This window comes from Hyperolius riggenbachi, chromosome 2 (genome assembly GCF_040937935.1).
Source record: "Hyperolius riggenbachi isolate aHypRig1 chromosome 2, aHypRig1.pri, whole genome shotgun sequence".
NCBI classification, from domain to species: domain Eukaryota; kingdom Metazoa; phylum Chordata; class Amphibia; order Anura; family Hyperoliidae; genus Hyperolius; species Hyperolius riggenbachi.
The window spans coordinates 138,604,663-138,624,686 of NC_090647.1; the positions used below are offsets into that span (position 1 = coordinate 138,604,663).

The 20,024-nt window shown below is 41.0% G+C and overlaps 1 protein-coding gene across 1 annotated transcript in view; it reads left to right on the plus strand.

The window, feature by feature from the left end:
* The first annotated feature begins 6,008 nt into the window (after window positions 1-6,008).
* LOC137544097 (retinol dehydrogenase 16-like) overlaps window positions 6,009-20,024 on the plus strand; it is a 37,440-nt gene continuing 23,424 nt past the window's right edge. The window contains exons 1-3 of the mRNA XM_068265160.1: window positions 6,009-6,182; window positions 9,123-9,456; window positions 10,450-10,708. Of these exons, the coding sequence (XP_068121261.1) occupies window positions 9,141-9,456; window positions 10,450-10,708 (575 nt within the window). The 5' untranslated portion in view covers window positions 6,009-6,182; window positions 9,123-9,140. The remainder of the gene's footprint in view (window positions 6,183-9,122; window positions 9,457-10,449; window positions 10,709-20,024) is intronic.

The window sequence follows — 20,024 nt, forward strand, 5'->3', positions numbered from 1 at the left end:
TTACCTTGTGGTGCGGTTCTTGCAGGGCCATTTTCTTCTCTTCATGTTAGTAATCGCAATTGTTTGCATTCACACCAAAAGCACTACATGCAAAGTTTTAGGGATGACCGTGCACTGCAGTGTGAATGCTTCCCTAGCGATTTACTGATCAGCAACAAACGCAATGCAATCACTTGTAACGAGATTGCTGCGGAATCACCTGCGGTGTGAAAAAGTCCTTATAGCGATTTCTTGCAAACGATTTTCACAGAGCTTTTGCGTTTCTATACTTGCTACACAATCACAATTACTTTAAAAATGCTACATTTTGCGCATTATAATAAGAAGTCTGGATTCATTGGAGAAATCCTTGATGCTTGGAAAAATTTAAGGGCAAAAGAAGAAGAGGACCACAGAAGTTAAGATGGATGGATGGACGGCATATTCAAAGCTATGAACATGCCTATGCAACTACTTAAAATACTTAAAAGAAACCGTGATAGACAGAGATATCTGGTGTGCAGAAGTACACATGGTCACGAATATTCAGAGTTGACTGTATGAATGAGAAGGAGACCTAGGACTTAGTCTGATATCATCGATATCATAAATTCAGAGTTCCCAAGTGAACATACAAACAGATTGGTTACAATATTTCTGTAGGCTGAAAATAAATGTGCCATCATTTTTAACCCTAACAGCGCAAAAAATGAAAGAAGGTAGCTAAGGTTAGTTCTAAGTAGGATTAGGAGTGTAATTTGACATGTTTATCTGATCAGGGTCATATGCCTCTTCATGTACTTTATTTTTTTTATATATCTGTACAATATTATCTTTTGTATTTAAATTTTTTAGAAAATTACGTACAGACATCATGCAAAAGTCACATGAGAAACATACAATTTATTGCACACGAACTATCCAAAAAAGCAAATGATCCATGGATATCAAGATCACAATATCTTGTATAGTATTTTAATATTTAATAGTCCACATGAGCTGAGTTATTAGAAGTGCTTCATTATATTTACAGTATATAGGTAGATAGATGCTTGACTATTGCAAATTCTTAAATGGCCAAACAGCCTTCCTACATTTGTTCAATTACTGTAGCTCCTCACACTTTCATGCATTAGATGAGGTACTTAGTATAGAAATACCAGGTCATCAGTTTTGTCATGCCTGTGAGAAAATGGCTCTTCTATGGCCTTCATCGCTTCTCCTCTATTTCCTGTATTAACACGTACGGCATTTTGTAGTTTTCCTTCCTGCTTCTGACCCTCCCTTTAGGATGCCAAACCAAGTCTGGGAAATATGAGTACAGTTTGTTGTATAAAGGCATCTCTACAACTGTCAATAAAACGTCTTTACAATCATATTTTCACGTTGTGATTTCATATTTGAAGCTTATCAGCATTGTACAAAAACACATATACAGGTCAGATGGTTGCGGGTAGAATACAATTAATTAGTACAGAGGAAATTCCTTTTAGAAGTCCATTTAATCACAAAGAGCTGTCGCTTGAGTTCAGCACGACACATCGTGTCTTCGGGTTCACTCTGCTATTGTTTCCAACATAACAAGAACTTTTGAACTCCCTAAAAAACACCCCTTTTACCACCAATATTGCTGTGGCATTCCGTGAATACTACACCCTTTCCGCGAAGAAGTACTTCCTTGTATTTCCCAGGAGCTGAATTACCAAATAGTTTCAAAGGTTGACCTCTTGTTTTAGCATATCCCCTCTAAAACACGTTTCCTTCCACTGCCTCAGTCATCAACCTATGTAATTTTCCAGCACTCTTTCAACAATATGTAAAAATGTATAGAAATGTACAGTACAGACAAAGTGCAACATGCAGGGGTTAGTCAAACATTCTGGAGCGTACTAGGTGATACATCCAAGAACGAAGACAAGAAGAGTGCTGTGTGTATTTAAGGTGTGTACACTATCTTTCTACAGTAATATGAAACATTATTAGGTTCATTCAGTCAGGAAATTACCATTTCCTCTTGATCAGTAAAATATTGCAACCAGAATTTCTTGGGTCTGTCTGAGGTAATGTGCCCCCTGGTTGGTTGTTATGGATTACCAGTTCTTTATACAACAGGACTGAAGTATGTACTGAATTGCCCAGATTAGGTCTAAGGCAAGATTCAAACTTATCAATGCAGAATATATATATATATATATTTTTTTGCATGGAAATCTTCCAGACACTATTTGCATTCCTATGTGGTTTATTTGTGTGTGTTCTTTCACAGTAGCTTATGAAAGTCCAATAGAATGTGCACGCAATGTGCCAATTTAAGTTTTCGTTTTTTTCCACACACGTGAAAACGCAAATGCAATTTCACAATTTTTAAACATAAGTATAATTCTCCATTGACTTTCACGGTATGTGCAGCGAACGCATTTTCACAAGTATGTATGTGACTGTTAAGTGTGAACCCCGCCTAAGGAAATTGAATTTATATGCTCAGAGTTGGTGATGTATGATGGATGTTAAAGGGGGCCAAGAGGAAAGGGGCCTATGTTCTATGCTGGCATGCAACCAACTACTGCTAATGGATGCCGTTACACAAGGGCCTGTCCTGTCAGAGAAATCAGTAGATGGGCAGTGTATGCTGCCAAATATATGTGAGCCTGAACTATTGTTTGTAAGGATTATGCCATAACAATGCTCAAGTGTAACATTCATATTTATACTTCACTGTGAAAAACTGTAGCAGTGGCTCTGGTGTTTTGCACTTCCTACACTTACTCACTTATTAAGCATAGGTTGTGGTACAGGCAGTGGCGTAGCTAAGGAGCTGTAGGCCCCGATGCAAGTTTTACAATGGGGCCCCCCAAGCACTCTATACATAACAGTTGATATGGTGCACCAAAACCTGCCAATGGCCACTACAGTGTCAGAGGTGCAAGAAAAGGATGGGACACAGTTTGTTAATGATTACCAATATTCAAAGCATCTATAGAAATGATTATTATGAGCACAGGACCAATAGAGAGCTAATACTGTAGTTGAGGGAGGGCCCTTCAGGGGCCCCGATGCGGTCACTACCTCTGCACCCCCATTGGGGTACAGGGAAAACATTTTCTCCAACTATAGAGATTATTATTATTATTATTATTATTTATTGTATTTATAAAGCGCCAACATATTACGCAGTGCTGAACATTAATTTAGGTTACAGACAATATTTAGGGGTGACATACAGCAATAAGACAATACAGGAATACAAGAAAACCAGATCATGCAGCACAGTATGAGTACCAGGTAATGCTTAGTCAGTCACTGGAGGGGAGCATGGAGATTAGGCAAGTTAGGTTTACTCAGATGCATAGCATGGGTTCACAGTAATGGAGGTGCATGATCAGGTAGGACACAAAAGGAGGAGGACCCTGCCCAAAGGCTTACAATCTAGAGGGAGAGGTAAGGACACGAACGGTAGGGGACCAGAGTTCAGCTGTAGTTTAGAGCACTTGTGAGGGGTAGTAGGCCAGAGTGAAAAGGTGAGTTTTGAGGGCTTTCTTGAAGATGTTGAAGGAGGGGGCTGCCCTAATGGGTGGAGGTAGGGAGTTCAATAGTGTTGGAGCAGCTCTTGAGAAGTCCTGGAGACGTGCATGGGACTGGGTGATTCGGGGGGCAGTTAGGCGAAGTCCATTGGAAGAGCGGAGTAGAGATGGTTCAGCATTGTAACTGTGTGTGGGGGGGCAGAGTGAGGCTAAAGAGCTCACTATGCTAGTCAGGCCACCAGGCTGAAGAATAAGGAGTTAAGACATAGACTACTAGGCGATCTATAGCTAGCTCTCACAGGAGTAATATATCTGTTGCATAGTACTTCATTTTCAAAGTACACCATATAGAGCTGCAAAACATGAACCACATCCTCTTGGCAGCATTTAAAAGTGCAGAAACATTATGACACTAGTTCTTCCCAGAGCATTGCCTCATGCTGTGCAAACTAAGGTATTGTGCTATTTCATAAAATGCACACAGTGTGCTCTAGTTTGGTTTTGTCACTGGTCAGTTTTGTGCCAGGTTTGCAGGAACTGGGTTGGGCCTAAGTGGATGCCACCTGACTATAAATGAACTGTACAAATGATGAAACCTTTGTGCTACCAAAACCTACAGTATCACGAGTAGATACAGAGAGTAGGCTGGAACTCTCTGCGCATGCACAATTACAACTAGTGAAAGGTGGTGGCGATGTTACCAAATGTTTTGATGGTGGACCGAAAACTTTTCCCATTAAACTTTTACCATGGGAAAACCATTCCCATGGTCTGTTAATTGACCAGTCTTGTGGGGCTATTTGAAGTTGTGTTTTCTTAGTATAGCAGAGAGCTCCACCTGGACGCTCCACCACCGGCTCCTGCTGTGTCCCCACCTGCCCACACCTATCACCCCATCCATGCTTTGGGGACAAGGGGTTCTAGAGGTCAGGAGGAGGGGACCCCACTTCATTTTTTTTATTTCCCACATTCTGAACATATATTAAAAAAATTACATTTATGTACATGTTAATACAGTATCTGTCATTTTACCGCATTGAAATATAGCCTTTTTCCCTCTAACTTTAACATCGATTTTCTCAAAAACTACAAGGTCTTTTAGAAAAAATGTTTTCTTCTTGTTCCCACTGTCCTCCTTAAAGCAGTAGGTTCAGCCATACTATTCTAGGGAAAAAACACATATATAAGTAGATAAATACTTGATCTACTTACATAACTCATGTATTGTACTGTCCACGTTTTGATTTCAGTGAATGTTATATAGTAAATGACAAGAATTCTGTTCCTGGTGGGGGCCATGTCTTTTGCCCACAGTTAAGGCTAACTCGTGATGTAATTTCTGCCCTTTACTTTTTTTCTTGTCTCCTCCAATCGCTGAGTCACCTCAGCCTTGCTTGTAAACACAAGTGATTAGGGGATTAGGTTTCAGATAAGCAGCAGGCAGGAAAATAAAGGTAAGAGGAGGAATATATTATAGATAAAAAGAACCCCCAGCATGCAATTCTTTGGCACCGACTACTAAAGAGCCAGTGCTCCTTAAGTATGTGATAACTCCAAATCATAACAGCAGGAAACGTTTTGAAAGTTTTGAATGCAGGATTAGCATCTTTATCACTTAATACACTCAGACCAGTTGCTGTTGAAATTTGATTTTTATGGTGACGATACCGCTTTAACATGCCCTGAAAATTTGGTGTTTCTCGCTCGTACGGAAGCTTTGCTCTTAACTGTTAAAGTAGGCAGCCATTACACTAAAAATAACCATTAAAAAAGGGTTTGCACAAAATACGTATTTTTGGCGACTATTTTGCAGTTGATCCTTTTCCACCATGCCAATTTCCAGGTTTTGGTACACTTTTTTTCACCTTTTTTTTAAAGAAACTGTGACTGCAGAGATGCCCTGAAAGTTTTAGAAGTTTGCCTGCCATTAAAGTCTATGAAGCCTGCCGCAAATGGACGGTTCACAAGCATTTGCGGTAAATTCGCGTTTGCAAAATTTGAGGTTTGGTCCATTACTATCTACTAGTAATATCCAATCATAAAAATGATGTCACTTGGATTAAAATTATTTTTTATTTTAGTATATACTCCGTTTCATGTCGTTATTCTCTTTACATGCCAAACTATTCACTCATTCCTCATGAGAACGCAGCATGTGGTCATTCCTTTCCAGAATTGCCAATGTGCTTCCAATTTGCCGTGATATAAAACCAGTAAAAAGCATCGGGAAGTTTCGTACAGCAGCATAGCGAAACACTTAGCGAGAAGATGGGCTGTTTTGTTTTTTATGTGCCACAGCATAAGGATATGATTTACTTAGCACACTGCTGAAAACATAACAGAACACTGTTTTATGTCTTCATCCGTTTCTTCTTGGATTACTGTGAAATTGAGCTGGCATTCTGGGCAAAGTGCTCCGTTGTTTTCCTTTCAGAGGCATTTCCTGCCAACACAAAAGTTCTTTGTCTGCCTATAAGCACCTTTGCCAACCAGTCTGTGATCAGAATGTCAATCCAGTCCATCCCTGACATCTAAGACACATCTGGAGGTTCCCAGCCCAGACTGACTCGGTAGTAGTTCAGGACTTCCCAACTCAGGAATGGGAGGCCCCAAGAGCTTGCTCCGAGAAACTCAGCACACACAGATGTTGGACATCTCGGCTCGGCTCTTTCCTTCACTCAGGTAAAATTAAACAGCATGTTAGTATGTGGTGCTTTGTATAAGTGACAGCTTAAATAGTATCTGTAAGGAAAAAATAGACCCTGGGGAGTACTTGCCTCGGGAGGGGTAAGCCTCTGGATCCTAATGAAGCTTCCCCATCTTCTTCCATCCCTTTGTTCTATCACTGTCAGCCACTGAAAGTCCACCAGGCTCCATTATCATAACAATCCTGTGTGAGCCTTGCGCAGGCACAGACAAAGGAGGACATGGGAAGCCTCATTAGGATCCAGAGGCTTCCCCCTCCTGAGGTAAGTACCCCATAGGGGCATTTTTTTCCTTACAGATTCTTTTTAAAGGACACCTACAGTGAGAGTGATATGGAGGCTGCCATATTCATCTCCTTTTGAACAATGCAAATTGCCTGGCTATCCTGCTGATCCTCTGCCATATATTTAGCCATGAACCCTGAACAAGCATGCAGATCAGGTGCTCTGACTGAATTCTGACTGAATTAGCTGCATGCTTGTTTCCGGTGTGTGGTTCAGACACTACTGCCGCCAAAAAGATGAGCAGGGCTGCCAGGCAACTAATATTTTTGTTAAAAGATACAAATATGGCAGCCACCATAACCCTCTCACTGTCCTTTAAGAAAGCATGACCTGTAAAGATGGTATCTTTGTACAGATATAGTTAATCCAGTACAGAGCCGTGGCCTGCCCAATATGCAACTATATTCCGTTCTATTATCTTCTGGAGATAAACTAGCTAATGACTGTATGAGTTTCACAATCTTGTCAAATATTTATGGGATGGCCCCAAATTTAATGATTGTCTTATTACTTTTAAGGCCTCGTACACACATCCAATCTGCCCAACTATCATCTAAACTTGGTCTGTTGGAAGACAGTTGAGCATATGTATGGCTGACAAACAAGAAGATGACAGGTGGATTGACAGATCCATCCAATTAATCAACCTGCCCAAATATCTGCAGGTTGGCTACAAGTGTACAAGTCATTTGAACACATTTGTTGTTTTTGGATGCGGACACGTTCTGCAGATTGTCATTTTACTTGCGTGCACAGTATTTAAGTGAGTTGGTTGGCGTGTATGTACATACTTGTCATGTAAACAACTTGTTGTGCATTATGTTGGATGTATGTATGAGCCTTTAAATGGAGCAGTCTCTGAAGATTGGGTACGTCCAGACACGCCCCCCCCCCCCCTATGGAGTCACCTCCATTCACTACCAACATTTTTAAGAACACTGTAGCCTGATAAAAGCAGATGTAGACATTTACAGTGACTCTGTGCTGCATCTGCATAGGAATTGGTGACCTAAGGTGCCCATTGAGGTTATCCAGGACATGCAAAACTGTTAATACTCTTCCTTCTGCATATGAGCTGGCATTTAATTTTTTACTAACAGCTCCAGTATTGCTTGAGGAAGCAGATGAGACTTCAGACGCCTGTATGACAGTCCATGTGTATAGAGAAATTACCTTCCTAACCTAGGGCATGTTGAGTGTAACAACATTATTGGTTAATCTGCAGTATAGTAAAGCAACCACATGTTACTGTCTGTAAAGTGAGGCAATGATCTATATGGTATTGTGATTTTCCTGTGTTCATTATGTGTTCCTCTCTGTTGTAAGTAAGCTGCATTTCCTGATGGTGGTGTAATGTTCATGTCTGCATGTTTTTCTTCAGGAAAGAGTTCTAACTTGTTATACTGGGTTCCTATCTGCGTCTATAGACCACTCTGCTCCATCAGGGCAGCCATGTGCTCCTGACATGTGTGACATATGGTAGGACACTTCATACATGGCTGTGTTCCCAGTAGCCTCATGTATTTCTAATCAGGATCAGGGCCGGCTCTAGATTTTTGCCACCAGAGGCAAACTTGTGAGGATGATGCTCAACATAGGTAGTATAATTGCCCCCAGGTAGCCAAGAGGAGGTAGCAGACCGGATCATGTGCATTCTTGTATAATGGAATTGCTCTGCATTGGAGTCCTACTCAGCAGGAATTAGTATACAAATATGTACAAATGCATTCAATATTTACAAATTGCTATTATGACACATTGTTCAACCAATTTATGGCATAAGTGTATTATGTTACCATTACCAATACATTATGAGTTAAACAGTCCGTACATTTGTATGTAAAACAGCAGAGTCCAAACAGTCTTAAATTAAAGGGACCATGTCCCAATTATGAAAAAAAATCCATTCCAGGCATCCTCAGTTTTTGAATCCATGTCAATTCTTTCTGACTCCGGGTCCACAGTGAATGTTTAAATGCATAAAAATTGATTAATTCCACATTTCAGTTGCTGTTGCAAGCAGGCAACCAGTATCTCCCTCTTTGCATATGTTTATCTATAAAAAAAAAAAAAAAAAAAAAAAAAAACTTCACACATTTTTAGGGAGTGTGGTTATAGATAGTGGCAGTTGGTGTCTGTTTTTTTCATGTCTGCCAGTAGTAAAGATGATGACATGCAGGCTGATTATGGATCAAACAATATAAACAAATTGCATGGGAAATATCTATAATTTGTTGATCTCTCTTCTTTTTTTTAACTTCTTACTTTGCAATGTATTCATTTTTAAATTTTTGTATTTTTTCCCCCTTTTTTTCGCTAAAGTTCCTCGGTAAGAAGCCATTGACTATAAAGAATTATTCTGGACTTATTTGCTTAAATATTTATTTACTTATTTATCTCCTTTCTGTTTTATATTATGCATTTGATTTTCTGAATGCTTTAGTTTGGAGTAGGGATGGTGTATATTAGATGCTAATAATGAAGAATTCATGCAAAATTTGGGTTAATTTTACACAAATGTATGAGACTTAGAAATGGACCAGTTAAATGCAGCAGCGGCTCAACTGGGAATTGTTAGCAACTTCTCCATCCCTAGTTTGTAGGTATTCTAATTGTTTATTTTTTCATTCAGTCATTCTATCCCTTCATCATGTGGCTCCCTCTGCTGGCGGCAGTACTGGGCTTGCTCCTCCTGTACAGATGGTACAGACAGAGCCAGATATTGGAGAATCTGACAGATAAATATGTCTTCATCACTGGATGTGACACAGGGTTTGGGAACCGACTAGCGAAGCAGCTGGACAGACGTGGAATGAAGGTTCTGGCAGCTTGTCTGACACAGGCCGGGGCTGAGAACCTAAAGAAAGAGGCATCAAGTAGACTGCAGACAACAATCCTGGATGTCACCGATGCTGGAAGTGTGAGCTCTGCTGCTCTGTGGGTTAAGCACAATGTCAAAGATAAAGGTAAAGCTTCATGAAGGAATTCAATAAATGGTTCAACAGCTGCAATGCTGGGCTATGGAATCTGTTTAAAGGGACACTATGGCGAAAATGATGCTGTTACATTATGCCCTCATCAGTTATTTAATATGGATAGCATAAATTTTGCAATAAAGTTTGTTAAAAAAATAACTCCTAACACATCTCTACTTCCTTACACAGCTGAGCTGCATCATTAGATCAGTTCTTAACCTCCTTAACGGCATGGACGAGCTCAGCTTGTCCATGTACGTCAAGGAGGATTGCTCAGCCCTGGGGGGTCTTTTTACTTACTTTTTTTTTCAGAACATGTAGCTAGCACTTTGCTAGCTACATGTTCTGTCCGATCGCCGCCGCTACCCACCGATCCGCCGCTAAAGGGTCTGCCCCCCCCCCCCAAAACGCCTAGCGCAGCCTGGCGAATCACTGCCAGGCTGCGCAATGGGAAGGATCGGAGCTCCCCATGACCTCATGACGTCGATGACGTCATGTCTGATCATCACTATGGCGACGGGAGACGCGACGATAGGAAGTCACACTTCTCGCGGGTAAGTATGGCCGGCGGGGTTTGGGAGGGTGCATGCGGACTGCGTGGCGTACTGCTGTAGCTAGCAATCCGCTAGCTAGTAGCTACAGCATGCGGAAAAAAAATTATTTAACAAAATGGGTAATGCGTACTTATGTCTGAGTCAGGACTGAGTTAGCCACTTGCACACCTGATATTTAACTCTTTCAAGCAGAGAAAGAAAAAAAGGAACCCAGCATAGTTATTTGTGTGCTAGGCACTGTACATACCCAAGTCTATCTCATCATGTCACACCTCACCTTGTAGGTCTTTCAATAAAATTGCATTTGACAGAATGTTCTGTAAAATCAGCTTTTTTTCTGCTTTACCTTATGCAGTAATGCTCACATCATGTAAGCTTATATTAACTGACTTAGAATGTTCTGTTATTATTCCCCACCTTCTCTCCACAGGATTATGGGGGCTTGTGAACAATGCTGGTATTGGAATACCTACAGCCCCCAACAGCTGGCTACATAAGGAAGACTTTGTCCAGGTGCTAAATGTGAACTTACTGGGGATGATTGATGTGACCCTTCATCTGATCCCTCTTATCAGAAGAGCCAGAGGACGTATTATTAATATGTCCAGTGTCATGGGAAGACTGGCCTTTGTGGGAGGAGCGTACTGCATTTCCAGGTTTGGAGTAGAAGCATTCTCAGACTCTCTGAGGTAAAATGATTGTTATGTTCCATATTATTATTTAGTATTTATATATTGCTAACATCTTCCGCAGTGCTGCACAGAGTATATTGTCTTACCACTTAAAGAGAAACTCCAACCAAAAATTGAACTTTATGTCTTAATCGGTAGCTGATACCCCCTTTTACATGAGAAATCTATTCCTTTTCACAAACAGACCATCAGGGGGTGCTGTATGACTGATATTGTGGTGAAACCCCTCCCACAAGAAACCCCTCCCACAAGAAAGGTTCAAACTTTTGGCAGTTTCCTGTCTGTGAACCTTGTTGCATTGTAGGAATAGCTGTTACAGCTGTTTCCAACTGCCAAAAACCATGCAGCAGCTACATCACTTGCCAACAGTAAAATGTTCACTGGAGTTCCTCTTTAACTGTCCCTCAGAGGGGCTAACATCCCTGCCATAGTCATACGACTATGTATGCATCGTAGTCAAGGGCCAATTTACGGGGAAGCGGATTAACTTATCTGTATGTTTTTGAGATGTGAGAGGAAAGCGGAGTGCTTGAAGTAAACCCTTGCAGACACGGGAAGAACATACAAACTCTGTGCAGATAGTGCTCTAGCTGTGATTCGAAACCAGGAACCTAATGCTGTAAGGCGAGAGCGTTTACCACTACGCCACCGACCTTACCAATCAACATCCCACTATATCCAGCAGGTTCTCATTGCACTACCCTGTATCCATTTGTGGCAGACTAGATCCTTTTCTGACAGTCTTTGTAAAATCTAGTGCCAAACAATGTATACTTTGTTCTAAAAGTGATAATGGTATCCATAACATTAAAGGACAACTGTAGTGAGAAGAATATGGAGGCTGTCAAATGTATTTCCTTGTAAACAATTCCAAGTTGCCTGGCTGTCCTGTTGATCCTCTGACTCTAATAATTTAGCCATAGAACCTGAACAAGCATGCAACAGATCAGATGTTTCTGACATTATGGTCAGATCTGACAAGATTAGCTGCATGCTTGTTTCTGGCGCTATTCAGACACTGCTGTACCCAAATAGATCAGCAGGCCTGTCGGGCAACTGGTGTTATTTAAAAGTAAATAAATATGGCAGCCTCCATATTCTTATCACTACAGTTGTCCTTTAAAGAAAACCTGAACTGAAAATTAAACATCAAAATAAATATACGCATGTCATACTTACCTCCTGTGTAGTCTACTTCTCAATCTCTTTCTCCTCTCCTGCGTCCTGTTTGTCCACTGTGATCAAGGGAACTCTCTGTCCTCCATTTTGAAAATGGCCATTACCCCATAACAGCTTTCTGGTCAGCACACTGTTAAACTGTAACATCGCCCACGTGAGCCATAGGGAAGCATGGACATTAACTGGCACATTAGTTGTCCTCTCAGCTATAACTGACAGCAACTGATATATTTCAGTTCTGACAAAATGTTGTCAGAACTGGAAGGGATCCTTGTCAGAAGAAAATGGTACACTTCTGAGATGAACTGATGGCAAGGTGACTATGTAATGTTCATTTGAAGTTACCACATGTGTTTATTTTAAATAATTTTACTCAGTACAGGTTCTCTTAAGGCTATATTAACAGTGGCGCGGTGCAGCATATTGTCCGCATTCTAACCTGGCTTGCTATATTGTAATGCACCACTTATGCAACGTTTACAGTGCGGAGGGTGCATTGCAGTATAAAATCAAGAGGCATCATAATGCACTGCATTACTGCAAAAAGCATGCGTTAACAGTAACAGTGAAGCACTATTTCCATTCACTGTAAGCAACACAACACGTGGATAACATGCCGCACTGTTTTACCATTCCATTTCATTGCATTTCCGCTGTTACAGGGAATGCAAATCAACTCCCACCGTGAATCTAGACTTACTGTTTTGGTTATTTCTTTATATTTGTTTGCAGTATGAGCTACAGCCACTAGGTGTCATCATCACTTTGCTTTGAGAAATTCTTATCTTCAGAAATGCCTGCATTACACTGGTGCAGACTGTATAAGCTCAATGGGCTTCATTAGACAGTAAAATCCAGCAAACGGTTTAAGCATAGACTTTATGCTGGGAATACACGGTTTGTTTTTGGCTCTCGATTCTCCTCTCGGTCATTTTTGCCGCTCGATTGTGCAGTCAATTCTCTTATGATTTGCTCATTTTTCTTATCTTTTTCCATTCAGAAATCACGCGGCGAAAGGATTGAAAGGGACATCGGACATGTCGGAAATTATCTATCAAACCATATAATCACCTCAAAAATGAACCGTGTATTCCCAGCATTAGTAAATCTGGCCTACTGGGTCCATTGGCTCAACAGACAGACTGCTTAGAATAGTGTTGTGTCTTTCCTTGGGGCCCGCGATAATTTGGGTGCCAGTGATAGCTAAAAGTAGAATATCAGTAAATTACTATTCTACTATCAGTGGGTAATTCCGACAGTAAAATATTGTCAATTTTTACTTATATTTTACTATGGCCTAACCTAAACTTACTCTTAAAGAGGAACTCCAGTGAAAATAATGTAATAAAAAAAGTGCTTCATTTTTACAATAATTATGTATACATGATTTAGTCAGTGTTTGCTCATTGTAAAATCTTTCCTCTCACAGATTCACATTCTGACATGTTTTACATGGTGACATTGTTACTGTGGGCAGATTATGGAGCTGGTCTGGCTTTAACAGACAGCTGTAAGCAGCTATTTCCTGTCTGAACATTGTTACATTGTGGCAGTTTGCCCAGAGTACCGTACGGTACCAGAGCCTCTTGTGGGAGGGGTTTCAGCACAAAATCAGTCATACAGCGCCCCCTGATGGTCTGTTTGTGAAAATCATTATTTTTCTCATGTAAAAGTGGGTATCAGCTACTGATTGGGATAAAGTTCAATTCTTGGTCGGAGTTTCTCTTTAAATGAGCCCTCCTTCTAAAAATTCCTAACCCTAACCAACCCTTCTGCCCGATTCCTAAACGTAACCGCCCCCACCGCGGATCCCTAACTGACCCTTTCCCCGCTGATGCCAAACATAATTAGCCCTCCAGCTGATGCCTAATCATAATCAACACACCACCACCTCCGATGCTTAACCCTAACCGCCCTCCCCCTCGCCAATGCTAACCTTTTTCCCCACCACAAACCTCATTGATATCCGTACCAATGCGCTGCTAAACAGCCGCCAGGTAAGTTTGGGCAGCGCCATGGGTGCCCATGTTATTAGCCGTGATTTGTGGCTATACTGTAACTGGAAATGTGGGCATTTGAGGCGCACACACTATTTGTAGCCACAGTTTGTATGGTGGGCGGCCTCGGCTTCTGCTATTTTATCTGGCAATCAAAGATTTACACCAAAGAAAGTGGGATTACCGGGAATATATACACTTAGGGCCTGAGCCCACTGACGCATTTGTATCCGCTTCTGTCCGCTTTTTAGCATCTCTAACATGTGTAACTGAAAAGCGGACACATCTGCACCAGTGGGCACAGGCCCTAAAGAAGGAGATTTAAATAAAAGGTCATTAGAATATTAAAACATTTGATTTGTTTGACAATAAAGCTTGAAATGTTAAAAAAATATATTAAAACACAAAAACAAGCAGTTCAGAAAATGACATCAGAGTCTATACAGAGTATATACATATGCGAGAGCTGGATCATCCACAAGGCAACTTAAGGTGGCCACTAATGATCCAACCTTTTTCACCCAATCTTACCATTTCTATGTAATATAAGGTAACTGCCTGAAGTATCCATTCAGTATATTTACTCAATGTACCCTTATAATACATAGATTTGGTAAGATTGGATGAAAAAGATTGGATCATTAGTGGCCACCATTAGGCAGATACCCAGGGCCTATTGGGTGTCCAGGGGCCTAGCTTGCACTTTTTCTGATCCTCATTCCCTATCTTACCATACCAAAGATGCCAGATGGCCAGCAAGGGGAGCCAAATTTTCCATCTTGCCTAGGGCCCGATTTCAAGTTCATCCTTTGCTGACATGCGCTGTCTGGTTACTATGAGTAGCAGTATTCCTATGAGTGGCTTTAACAAGAAAGCCCCCATGTGCTATTTATTTTTGGGTAGGGCTCTGACTAGGTAGGAGGTAAGTGAGCAGTGACCTGGAAGTCATCAGTGGGGAGGCATGTAACAATAAACTGCTGCACCAAGTATTTTGCTTGTATTAAATCATCTAAAAGGTTTTATTTCATATGGGTTAAATTAATTTATCATATTGCTAATGCATTCGGCAAAGAAGTCCCTAAATATGGGCTCCTTAGTAGGTCAGTTAAGAAGTTAACTCAGTATCAGGGTTATGTCTGTACCAAGATCATACAGTACCAGGATACTGGTGCTAAAGCTCAGCATTTCCCCTTATTGTAACATAAGCAGTGTTGATCATTTACAGATTATGTGAACTATTAACATATCTACACTAGTGGATAACCTCCCTTGCAGCAGAGGTGCACATGGATGTGGTCAGATCTAGGCATGAGCAAATCTCCCAAATCAGTTTTGCTAAACTACCAGATTTTCACAAAAATATTTTCTTTGTCTTTTCTTTGTCATACGCAAACTAAAACAGCAGTACCTTTAAAGCACAATCCTCCATAACCAAAGCGGTTAAAGTGCACAATTTCAACTGTTATAATAACAGTAGCAGGGCCGGATTTGTACTCCTTACCGCCCAAGGCCACTGTCACCAGCCGCCCTTCTTCAGTATAGGTAGCGAGATGAGCCCTTCCTAGTATAGGTAGCCAAATGACCCCTCCCCCCTTTCCCTCCAGTATAGGTAGCCAGATGACTTTCTTAATCCCTCCCCCCCTCCTTTCACACTGCAGCAGCCATCAGTGTCACTCATTTCTCCGCTCGTATCCAGTACAGAAGCTTTCTCTTCCTTTCTATCTCCAATGCTGCAAGTCCATAGCCAACCGCCACAATGCAAAAATGTGCACAGAGAGCATGGTGGCGGCTGCACAGGCATCTAGCAGCAGAGTACCGTGGTCAGGCGCTCACCTGATCTCCCTGCATTGCAGCTTGCAAATGCTGCACCAGTTTAGCCTGCTGCTTTGGTGCCCTTGCTCCTGTGGTGCCCTAGGCCATGGCCTAGCTGGCCTTGGCCTAAATCCGGCCCTGAACAGTAGTAATAAACAACTACATGCTTATGTGTAATACCAACCTGCTATTTATACACACACACACCATTATCCCTATACAATCACTGACACTGTGAATCCAGTACAACTCTCCCTAGAGCTCTTGTTTTATTCCTATTACTTTCTAGGGCAGGCATGGGCACACTTGGCCCTTCAGCTGTTGAGGAACTACAAGTCCCACAATGCATTGCAGGAGTCTGACAGCCACAGTCATGACTCATAAAGGCAAATGCATTGTGGGATTTGTAGTTCCTTAACAGCTGGAGGGCCAAGTTTGCCCATGCCTGTTCTAGGGGCAGGTTCTATATGGTCTGATTCCTTTCCAAGAATACCTAGGAATGGGAACACTTCTTCCTAAATGAAAAATTGCAAATCCCTATTTATTTATTTTTTGGCCTCATAGCATGTTTAGGCCACACATTCGTAAAAACAAAACAAAACAAAACACATGTAGAGCAAGCAGATCAATGGTGTTCCTACAGAGTTCAAATTTTAAAGGGAACCTAAAGTGAGAGGGATATGGAGGCTGACATATTTATTTGTTTTTCAACAATACCAGTTGCTTGGCTGCCCTGCTGATCCTATGCCTCTAATACTTTTAGCCATAGACCCTGAACAAGCACGCAGATAAGATTATCTGACAATGAATGAGCAGCACGACTGCAATACATATGGCAGCCTCCATATACCTCTTGCTTCTAGTTCCCTTTAAAGCCTCCCTTCCCCCCTCAGTGCGGTATATATAATATTTCAATAATCAAAGGTTTGGCAGTGGATCTTAAAGCAGCAGGACATACAGGACCCATTAAACAATAATTATACTCATAGAATCGTTGGTAATTGCAAAAAAGCATATCAAAATGTATTGAAAAAAAATATATTAATAGTGACATTAAAAAGCACATGGGATGGCCACCCTGTCACAACTCATCCACCCTAACGCAACCACACATGATCACACACATCGGCCGCCATCTAGGACTAATGTTGGAAAAAGAGTCCAAAAAATGCAACATATAACAAAAAAGCCAGTTCCTTGGAAACACTGTTATGCGTAGAGAGACTCGTCACTCAAAACACAGATATTGACAACCTGATGCGGGAGAGCCATAGCATGAAGCAGTGGAGAGATTTGCACAGGATGCAGATAAAGCAAGCACAGAGGGCAGTAGAGATCAGCAGCAAATATCACCATATAAGCACAACATCGTGCATAGAACTTGAGACAATACCACGATGCATCAATGGGCTTGTCTAACCATATCCATGGAGCTCTGATGTGTGCAGAGTAACAGTCCATCTCACCGCATGAGTAGATTGGCTGTCAGCAGTTGCAGAATGCAGTGTATCCCATCCAGGAGTAATAGTTGGTAAATGTCCATGTAATGCAGGTTGTACAGCATAAATGGCAGGAGGACTACAGGTCCAAGCAGTGGCTGTCGCGGTCCACTCGGCCGGGCAGCGTGCATGGCAGCAAGGACCTTTTCCAGACCTGTATTGTGTGGCTGGATGGAGGTTGGGACGGCGTCACAAATTATATTATAGTATTTCACTAGGCATTTGTCAGAATTCTAGCGGTTTTATTTATGCAGGAAAAGCTGTCATATGTGTATATTTTAAGTTTTAATGTTCTATGCAAAATTTCATTGTAAACTGTAAAGTTAGAGTACTTCTTTAACTACTTAGCGACCGCCCCACGCCAATGGGCATGGTCGCGGCGGCAGCCCCAGGACCGCCTAACGCCAATTGGCATCAACTCCTGGGGCTCTAATTTGCATGAGATCGCGCGCAGGGTGTGCGCGCATCTCATGCTCGGAGGGCGGAGCAGCAATTGCTGCTCGGGAGACTGTTAGATGGTGTGATCGTCGTCTATTTACTTGTACAGCACTTGTACAGCGCTGCGATCGGCAGCAGCGCTGTACTGGGGACAGTACACGGCTGTCCCTCCATACACTGGGGAGTGATCGGCTGTCATAGGCTGAAGCATATGACAGCTGATCATGCTGATTGGCTGGCAGGCGGAGGGAGGGAGGGAGCAGGGGATAAGTAATAAAAAAGGCATTTTTATTAAAAAAAATATACATAAATATTGATTAAAAAAAAATAAACACAGGGGGGCGATCAGACCCCACCAACAGAAAGCTCTGTTGGTGGGGGGAAAAGGGGGGGAGGGGGAAATCACTCGTGTGCTGTGTTGTGCGGCCTGCCAAGCCCTGCAGCTTGGCCTTAAAGTGAACCGAGCATCATTTTTAACACCCAGGGCAGCTCTATAGCAAATTAAAAATACATTCTAAAAATGTGGTTTATTATTAAAAAAAACTTTCAATTTACCTCATTTTTTTACATGTAAGGGTTAAAATAGCCACTTTGTCCGTCCGCAAAGGACCTGCGGGTCGCTGAGCAGGAGATTGTGGAACACAGATAAGAAATCACCTCATTAGACTTAACTGACCACAAACAAACCCCCATTGTACTTCAAACAGAAAACATCAGTTACAGTTGAAGAATTCCACACCTAGCCTGGACAATGCTAGTTGTAAAACAGCAGGGGTTGAGCTTCTGAACAATGGCAGCCCTTGCAGCTATTTGAAGCCAGGAGCTGCTTAGTTCACTTTAAAGCTACAGTGGCCAATTTATCAATAGTGAGCCTGGTCTTTAGGGGGTTTAACACTGCAGTCCTCAAGTGGTTAAAATATTGCTCTGTGACATCTCGGCATATTCCAGACAGTGGAACGCATAATTGTTATATTATTTTAGTTACAAGAAACTAAAACATTCTTTGTTTATTGTATAAAGTATCTTTCAAATGTCAAGGTTATAGTGTGGAAGACTGGAAACACATTACTGCAGCAGACACATATATGTACATTTGTTCATTTATTACACATACATATTATTAATCTAAATATTAATAATCAATACAGTCCTTCTAAAGAAATAAATAGTTATTGTTAAAACCTATAATACAATGTATTACTTTAAAAGCTGGATTCTACCAGTGATAGATGAGATAGTAAAACATTCTCGTGAGATTGTTTTGATTCTGGAGGATTGTTGACGTGTTCTAGTCTCAGCTAGCTGATAACACATGATGTTTTGGGAACAGGCCTTATAAAAAATAAAACAATAAGGTGTTTTCCCAATCAGTTAAAGATGAGGAAATGCTGACATCTGCCGGTTGAAGTTATTATATTTATTCATAAGAAAGGCAAATATATAGAACATGTTTTTATATTATTACATTTTAAGGTGCAATTATCTCTTATATGATTAATTGTTTTTAAGAAGAATTATATAATAAGCTTTATATTTAAATAAGTATATTAGAAGCCCTGTATGTTTCAATAAGCTTTAAATTGCTGAAGACTCTTACAGGTCTGTGATAGTGTCAACCTGACCAATCTTATGTCTAATTAGCAGAAGAACACATTATCAGAAATGCGTCATGAATGACATTGATTAGTCTTCATGTCTGGGGAAAAAGTCAACCAGCAGACAAGATGGCTGGTGACGTCCATTTTTATTCAAATGCATCAGAAATGACCTAATCAGAATGTGTAAACATTGCAAACCTACGTTAATTGCCACAAGATAAGGTAATTAAGGAATTTATAAACAATAATATTATGATTTAGGTATTCAAAACATGATAAAGCATTGACGCGCACGGAAGCTTTAGCCAATCAGAACCTGGGTTTCAGGGAAATTCCAGATTAGGCAGCCATATTGCATCCGATCACTATAAAAGTAGGAGCTGAAAGCTCGTAGTTTGCAGAAGCCCAACAATCTCAGATTGAGAAGACACATGAAGCAGAAGCTACCTTCCCACACGTGGTTCTAGATGCTGAAGAGATGACAGAGAAGGGGTAATATGCTTAATGTTCTGGTGATTTACTTTATTCATTTTTCAGCAATAAGTTCTGTTAAGATGTTAGCAAGAAGTTTTTTTAGAAGCTATGTTTATGCTATTTTTTTAAGAAGAAGAAAGAAAAGTTTTACATAGCTACTATATACACAGCTATTGATACAGATAAGACTACTTTTGATCTTATTCTACATAACACAACTGTTATATTCTTTTTGGAATGTGCTTAGAAGATTATAGATTGCTTGGCTATAAAGCCTTGATGAGATGGAATACTGTTAGAAGGAAACACTACTTAG